This window comes from Pterocles gutturalis, unplaced genomic scaffold, assembly GCF_000699245.1.
Source record: "Pterocles gutturalis isolate BGI_N339 unplaced genomic scaffold, ASM69924v1 scaffold15737, whole genome shotgun sequence".
NCBI classification, from domain to species: Eukaryota; Metazoa; Chordata; class Aves; order Pterocliformes; family Pteroclidae; genus Pterocles; species Pterocles gutturalis.
The window spans coordinates 46,929-56,057 of NW_010113114.1; the positions used below are offsets into that span (position 1 = coordinate 46,929).

At 39.6% G+C, this 9,129-nt stretch overlaps 1 protein-coding gene across 1 annotated transcript in view; it reads right to left on the bottom strand.

Annotated features, from left to right (window-relative positions):
* The window catches only part of GBF1 (golgi brefeldin A resistant guanine nucleotide exchange factor 1), a gene marked incomplete at its 5' end in the record, with an annotated part of 43,428 nt that extends 42,926 nt beyond the window's left edge, over window positions 1-502 (bottom strand). The window contains one exon of the mRNA XM_010074347.1: window positions 364-502. Coding sequence (XP_010072649.1) covers window positions 364-502 — 139 coding nt within the window. The remainder of the gene's footprint in view (window positions 1-363) is intronic.
* Between the last annotated feature and the right edge of the window lie 8,627 nt (window positions 503-9,129).

Genomic DNA, 9,129 nt, shown 5'->3' on the forward strand with positions numbered 1-9,129 from the left:
GGTATATTACAACATCGTAATCCAAGCCGCTATTCTTCCCCCGCCCCAGCCCTTTTGCTCAGATCGCATTAAAAAAGCAGTTGGTGACCACCACACTCCAGCAGTGGGCCATAAGAACATGCAGCAGTCAGGGCAGACTAGAAGCTTTGTCTCCATTTCCAGCCATTGCTGTAGTGCCAAGAAAGACCAGCAGGTATAATATTGAGAAACTGCAGATGCCCGTTTCCCCAGCGTTAATGACAACTTTCTCATTTCCCCAATCTCCTCATTAAGACTGCAAGCATGCATCCTGGACAAAGACACATCTCCAGGAGATTCATTTGGCTGGCAATTTTACAAATCCCAGGAAGCCACATAACATACCTATTAGTGCATATGAGAGGAACTTATTCACAGAGGTGAGGGCCAATCCAGTTATGGGGCCCGTAGTGTCTTCAGAACGGATTACTTCCAGAAAAGGACGAAGAAAGATGTTGGGTTCAATTTCAGAGAGCTCTGTTAAAATAAAAATATTTCAAAAGAGACATTAAATTAGACTTGATTCATTAGGATTCATTTTCTCTTTAAGAAATTCCAGCAAGCTTAATCTCAGTGGAAAGAGACCTGCAATAGCTTAGTTTCAGAAGGCTAGTGGGAAGATCAGAGTTGCTCGTAAATACATACATGTGTACGTGTGTGTGTGTATTTTTAAAATAAACAGCTTGAAGTTCACTTTCTTATGATCTTCAAAACAGCCTTCTGGAGCCTTCTGAGACAAATCCTATTGTAAAAACCCTCTGTAAACCATCACAGAGCCATTGATGCCTAAATTAATGCTTCAATTAATTGGCAGATACAGTTACATTTTCCTAGTACTCCCGGATTTGTGAGATCACATGAGCCATATAGACCCTGCCCCACCTTTCACCACTTCTGTTACATCCTAGTACATGTACAGCCCCATACTAATCACATGCATAGTACAAATATAGAACCAGGGTAGCTGGATCTCTTGCAGCTCTTTGCCTGAACACAAATTGCATTTCTCCAACACTAGGAATTTGCTTGGCAAAGACAGGGAAAACCCACAAGATAAACAATTTTAAAAACTTTTCTGGCTTTTTCCCAGAATACCTGTGTAAGCCTCTCAACCAAAGAAAAAAGGGCACTTTTCTCTACTTGCTGCTGTGGACAGCAAGTATCCTCTCTAAAGCTGCAATACAAGAAGGCAGATGCACTGAGCTGTTGAGCTGGAGAAAAAAACAACTAACAAGCTTCCTAAACTTTTCAAGATGTTCAAAGGAACCTTTGGGAATGAAAAAGAAACACAGAAAATAATAGCTAAAACTATGGAAAGTGACCAAAAAAAACCCCAAACCAAAATAAAATAATTCCCAAACAACCAACACAAGGAATCAAGATAAGAGGAGTCCTGTGGAGGATTTAGGAGAAAAAGCATTAAAAAGCAGGTGAATGCAACCACAATACAGCCAGTACACAGACAAAGAAGAGTGTATTAAAAGTAACTTGGATAACTGAGACCAGAAATATTTAACTCCAAACACTTGGCTCAACTTGCTGAAAGCTATATTTTCTTCCTAATAAAAGTTAACAAGTCTAATGGCTAATAGTGTCACAGAACACTGACGTTTATATTCTTGATGATCCAATATTGCACTGATCTGTCATATGAGCTTCTTTCAGGCAGGGGAGAAAAAAGCCTGTAATTCCTGAATCCTTTAGACAAGCTGCTGCTTTTCTATCTACCAACATAACTTGATTATTTTACTCTTAAAAAAAAAAAAAAAATTCAAACTCTCCTGGTTCTAAGATAAGTGAAATTCCATTTATCATAGTTCCTTTTGAAAAGCCTTAAATAAGCAAAGTAAAAAAAGTAAAGTAAAGCCTATCAGAAAGCATGTTAACAGAACTGTGACAAATTATGGTGACGAAGCAAACGAGGAAGAATAATGTAGGGGTTTTTGTTTTTAATAGTTAAGACCATGGAGAAAAACACCAAAGTGCAATAGTTTTGCTGTTACCTAAAGCAAAACTGCAATTAAAAAAAAGGAACTTCAGAAATCATTATGCAGTCTATTACCTTTCAGCCACCAGTTCAAATAAGGCCAACATCACTAGCTCGTGAGAGGTTAAAAGGAACGTGATGATTCAATCTTTTTGGCTTACGAACAACTCCCCCAACTTGTCAGATAATATCCTGGTGTGACATTACAATTGTGTCACCTCTCAATAGCTCATGGAAATGCAGCGGATCATACGACATGCTTTCATCAATGTTTATTTAAGAGTGCTTTATAGAGCACTTGTCTGGTTACAAGCACTTGGACAACATTTAATATAGTAAGACTACTAGGGATCAACACTCAAACTCTTCTTCTCTAAAACTGACCCTTTCTATAGAACAGTCAGCACCTAATCAATCCATCACAATCATGTCAATTCCTCCAGCCTCCTTCAATCCAGCAAGCCCCAAGATGGAAAAGCAACACCCTGGTTAGTAAGAAAAACGGGACTTCAGCTGATGTACATAGCTGCACAAGTGGAATGCCATGACGAAGACAAAGTTGCTAGCAGAGGATACACAGAATATCTCACTCTCCATTAATCCACTTTTGGGACACCAAATATCTTTACAAGGGTGAGGGTAGTTTAATTTTTTTCTTTGAATTGAAGTTGTGAATCTTGAAGTGGTAAAAGATTAGATTCTCCTGCAGCCTAACTGAAATTTCCAGCTTATACGAAGATCACAAAATGGCTTGTCATTATTAGGACTTAAGCACATACTGTTGATTACACAGCAACACTGTCCAGCTTCCCTGATATTCAGAGACTAGTTTTTATGGTAACGTGGGATTTTACATTAAGCTCTCTGAAACTGACTGTGTACATTGTAAAAACATTTCAGACCGGATAGTTGGTGCTGTGTTATTAAAAACAAATTAAAAATATACTAAACAAGAAGAGAGTGTTTTTAGTCCAAGACTACACAACAAAAGGACTTCTGTCTGAAAGATCTAAATTTCAGTAAAACACCAATAACACTTCTAATTGTTTGCATCTGAGGGGTATTTACTTGATTACTACAACAAGCACTTCTTAACAGATCCATTTGCAGGCACTGAAGACTTATAGGTGTCCCTATCTCCCTTTTCAACAGAACTCAACCCTGGTAGCAGAGCTTGCTTCAATAAGAAGACTGGGAGCCCAGAAAAACACTCATACTGTAGCTATTCTTGCTATATCCTGTCTTGAAGCAAATTACTCTCACTGGCTGAAGCATCAGTTCAGCATCTGAAAGTGGCACTAAAGCTATCCACAAGTTTTTAACCAAGTAAAAATTTTACAAACAAGCCAGCAAGTCAAAGATCAACCCTTTTAACTCAATCCTGTTGAGTCCAGCGAAGTTAGTTCAGAAGCTCTTTACATAGCCTTATATAGTGAAGGTGGCAGTGTCCAGAACCAACCTGCCAGCCCTTTCAGATCAATTACTACAACTGCAAGGTGCACTCCATAATAGATTTACTACCACAGCTCAAGTTTAATATAGAGCACAGAACAGCAGGAACTGAATAATGCTCTTTCCACAATACTTTGGTACGGGAGGATCACTGTCTTTAAAGGGAATAATTGCCAATAAATTAAAACTTCCTGAAAGATACACTACATAAAGTCTTGATCTTTCTTGGCACCTAACTGTAAAGGCAATGCTATGCTTTCCTGAAAACATCTAAAAGCCTCAGAAAGGGCAGTAAAATCAATTATAACTTCAATAATTCCTTTGCCAAAACAAAGGCTATATAAAGTAAATAACGAATGTTTGGAAGTACGTACTTGAACTTTTATAAAAGCTTTCCAAAAAAAGCAGTTCTGATTTTTCAACACTCTGATTCTTGCTCTGCCAGATTCAGGTTCAGGCACTACAAGTGAGGAAACCATAACCAGTCAGAGACTTGACAATTGCTGAGAGAGATGCTTCTTCAAGCTTATTTCTGAGCAAGCAACATTTATCAGTGTTTGAACTGGAAAACACAGGATGGTTCTCTGCTTAGGGAACTACTTGTAGATCTGGGGAAAAAAACAGCCAACCAACCGCACTCCAAAACCCATCAACTCTGCAAGCATGACCTCAGCCAAGGGTATTACAAGAGGAAAAACCGAGTAAGTGTCCATACGAAGATCAAAATTTCACTAGGGATTCCTACAAGCAGCCTTCCTTTCAATGTAATCAAAGTTAGGGAAAATTATATTAAAACATGATATAGTCTTACATGAAGAGTGTGGGCTGCTTAGAGGACCAGCTGGGGAGCACTTCCCACTCTTTTCACACAGGACCCCTTCAATGAAATTTCAGGGAAGCAAACAGAGACCAGCACCAGCACTACATCCAAAAATGCTCAGCTAGCCCAAAGCAGTGCACAGGAGATTGAGATGGGAAAGAATATCTTAAGTAGCATATCAGAAAGCCATCTCTTCAGGCTGGCAATTTTAATATGAGGAGGGAACTCCTTTGAGATCACAGTGCTTTCCTTCATTCATCCTATGGATTATTTGCGCTTAGACACACATGTCTATAAAGATATTTAAACAACTAATTCATGTTTAAGCACCTAACTCCCATTTCAGCAATCCCATTCAGCCATTCTGGCACTTCAGCAAACAAGCTGCATCAGACCTCTAGCATCCCCTCTCTCCCGAAGTACAGAAGCAGGTCCCCTTCAGAAGAGGTTTCTTGTTGTTAGCACACTGTTGGCACATTCCTGATCTAAAATGCTCACATAAACTGCTTTCTCTGGCAGTTCAGCTCTTTACTCCTGAATGACTCTTATCAGGATCGGCTATGCATTCCGAATCAGGGTAAGTGAACAAGAAAAAATTATTTATGACAAGTTATTTCAACATCATTTGTCCCCAGGACAGGCAACTGCAACCCAAACCACATGACCTGGACTCCTCTTCTGCAGCAGCTGTTGGCCTTTGACGTCCAGTATTCAGAAAGGCGTCTCAATTGTATCCCACGCACCTCTCCAATACAGAGGAGCTCAGACAAGAGCAATGCTTTAAGCATGTGCTATTACATTCCCTGATTACTTACTGAACTGTACAATGAGCAGGCATTTTCCTTTCTTAAGGTGAGAAAAAGACACAGATAACACTGTAACGGAGCAGAAATCCAGCTCTTTAGGACTCCCGCCTAGGAGCTCAATGAGTTTATGCCACACAAAACTGAGGTACCAGCAAGTGCTTCCTGGCTCATCCTCAAAAATACTTTCCACAAAGACTACCTTTCTGGCCTATGTGACTTGATATGTGCTTTATTCTCACTTCACCTGCCAAACACCATAACATTTTGTTTTTTCACCCAAGGATGAGAAGTCCCTGCAGCCTTTCTCAGCAAATTAGAGAGAAGTCACAAAGAAAAGGACAAAATTGTACTTGCCTTTTAAAACCATCTAAAAATATTTAGTAGCCACATTTTTCAGATTTTCAAAATAATTTCTGAAGTCTTAACTGCTGGAATAAGTACCAGCTTAATCTCACCCAGATCAAAATGAAGGATCACAGAGAAAGGAGAAATTCCATTAAGTTAGGATTGTGATTAGCTGCTGGTTAATTTAGAGCTTAACAAATCTAGCAAACAGAACTACAGTAACTTGTCCCTCAAAAAATTTGCAGAGCTTGAATTTGCTTTACATGGAGTCAGTTAGGTAACAGCCACAGAACAGTATATGCATATTGGTTCTAGGTTCCTTGGCAAAACTACAATTTCAGCAGCTCTACAGTTGATAAGTGGAGCAGGGGCGTGTTTCATCACTCCAGAAACAAATTCTTCAGACTGACTGGAACACATGCCACCCTGCATCTGCAATGAAAGACATGCCCTGACTTCTTCTAGCTAGGAAGTTTAGTCCAACGTTTAACTCCAGTTCACTAATAGCCAATTAACATAGGGTAACAAGTGTAAAAAACTTAAGCTAGATGATCCACATTCATTTGTTCTGGAGCATATGTTCACCTCTGCACAGTCAAGGTTACAAGTTAAGCTAGATGATCCACATTCATTTGTTCTGGAGCATATATTCACCTCTGCACAGTCAAGGTTACAAGTGAAAAGAATCCTCTGCCATCTCTTGCCCCAAGCTGTTTTGATCTTATTTTTCTTGCAAGGTCTAGACCAGCCCTTGCAACAGGCTGCAACATGTAGCATATTTCTAGAGATTTTCTTACCTGAAATGAGAACAGATGGCTACTTCAATAATTTGACCTAGCACCTAATGTGATCATAGAAATCTCTAGTCCCACTTCCTTAAAATAATGACGGCAACGTCCACTAAACCTGAAAAATAAGAGGTCATCAAGAAGAGCAGCCACCTGACATTCCCTACAGGTTCCCCAAAAATACCACTGTCTTATCCCAGTCTGAGCTCTTAATAGATGAAGAGAACCAGATTCTGACGGTTTAGGGACCAGCTGAAGACCCAGCTTCCAGAATGCAGAAATACTGCAAGCTATTTTAAAAGGCTGCTGGGATTGCATGACACAGCATACAAGCTCACCATGGGGATGTGTGCAAGCAAGCTTTGTGTATCTCTGAAATCAATACTTCACTATATTAGGTGTCATCAAAAGCTTTCACAGATGATAGAAATAAACATAAGCCCCAAATTAAGGATATTCAAGCCAATGAAGGAGAATTAAGAATTAACTGCAATCCTTTTCAGCATGCCTGTGAAATATACTCTTCAAAGCTAATTCCCTGTGAATCAAAGTGGTCATTCAGGGGCCCAGGCCCACCATATCAAGAGGGAAACAGTGTCATTCACAGCCGCACATGAATGCAAAGCTAGAATTACAAATGCAGTTTGACAGGGGGAACCCAGAGCTGTCAAGCCTGTTCTGTTTGCCTAATTTCATTACAATGGCACAAATCCTTTCATTTGTCACACTCCAGCTTCATGTGTTTATCTCCCTTTCACTAAACATGACTTTAACAAATGACTGTTCCATAGTGCCAAGATCTCAAGCACCCCTCAGAACTGAGATTTGTATTTTGGGGAAGGATGACAGAACGCATACTGTCCATTTGACTCTTGATACTCTCTGGTCAGGGCACCATAAACTCAACTGAAATATTGTTTCCTATAACGATTATTTACATCTACCAGCAAAGCAGAAGCACTGACAGTCTCATCACTGTTAGCCATTACTTATCAGGGGTTTCATCTGATGCCATGCTTCAAATTCAGTGGTTCTGACTGCTCATTAAAAATCCCTGGGCATTTTTTCATAAGCAGGTACTTGCTAGAGTATCTTCAGCCAAAGTTACACTGAAAACTCCAGCTGTGTCTCCACTGTTATTCCAAGCACTCCTCACCCAGCTGTAGTATTCTGTTCCAGAGGGAGAAGCAGAAGATACTCACTTCATTCACAAGAAAAACAAATGCCATGAACAGGAAGTACGGAGCTACACAAAGTGCAAACTTTCATGGTTTCTATCCAGACGGACTTACAAAGCACAGACACAGCTATTCACTTCTTGAATTTTTAAAGCCAGCCATACAGATTGCTGAGTGCAGAAAAAAATTAAGTTGTTGGGATAGAACCTTACTTCGAAAGTTAAAGTTGTTTAAATCTGCCCTTATTTCTGAGCACTGAGGAGACAGAGATGGGAATAATTGCATCTTGACAAACTTTTTTTCTGAGCTGTGGTTGACACATCAGGTTATATTCAAAATGCTCTGCTTAAAAACAAGAATAAGTCTTAAAGTGAATGGAGGGGTAATTTGGCATAGCAAGGTTGAAGGTCACCAGGAGAAGACCTTGCTATATATCCTAGAGTATTTCTTCCCAATCTGTGACCTGAAAACCTCTGAAAGGTCTGTGACTGACTTGTTTCTTTTAATCACAACAGTTAACTCTACATAGTAAAAGCCTGCTGTTTCCAAATTGGTCTCCCATGAGTGTGTTTATTGCCAATGTGAACAGTAATACCCCTCTACTTTTAAGCATAATTTCAAAGCTAATCCATACTTGTTTTCTAGAAACCTTTCCTCCAACGTCATACTAAAGGATAAGCACTACAGCAACAATGGATTATACTAGCACATTCCAGAAGAAGATCAGATCAAGACCCATGGTTTGTAAAGCCACACATGCAAATTCAGGATTACTTAAATAACTTTTGACCTCTGTTACAGAGAGGCTCATTGCCTTCAGGGAAAGGAGCCGGGGGAATACAGCTGACCTCAGCCTCTGATGGGTTCTGGAATATACAACTACTTTTGTGGCTTTTTAGACAGATGCAAGCTCTAAATTGTTCGCGACAATTGTACTGGCACTTAATGCTGCTCCAGAAACCTGAACTCCTCAATAGCTCTACAAAAACTGATTTGACATCCTAGCCCTTTCTGAAGGGTTTTTGGTTGTTTTTTTTTCCCCCCATGGGTGGGAAGTTACTTAAAACGAAGCTCCGAACAACTTCCAGGGAAAAGAAATCAACCTTGCCATACACCTACAAGGAAAAAGGCCTTCAGTAAGCTAAATCGCAATGAGTTTCACAGATAACTGGAAGTTTAACATCTATTCTAAAACAAACAAACAAACAAACAAACAAAACCAAACAAACAAACAACCCAACACACCATCCCACAACAACAGACTGAGTGAAATGCAGGTAAACTTTGCCTTCTGCTTCTGTTTAGAATTGGATGAAATTGTTTTGAAAAAAAAACCAGAAAATCAGCATGCACATGACAATAGCCAACACACAGACTGAAACAACAACAAACAACAACAACAGACTGAGTGAAATGCAGGTAAACTTTGCCTTCTGCTTCTGTTTAGAATTGGATGAAATTGTTTTGAAAAAAAAACCAGAAAATCAGCATGCACATGACAATAGCCAGTTCTTGTGACGAACCTGTATCAGCTCTGAACTTCAGAACCCATGGGCACTTTTCTGATCCAATGACATTCAACTGTAAATGAAATTACTAAACCAAACTAAACCAAAGCAAAAAGCAGCCATCCCATGACAAATTCATCTACCCTTGACCAAACGCTAACAGTTATTGATCTTGCTGCTGTTGTGAATTAGGGCCAGGTTTCCAAGGTTCCCTCCTAATACAAAAA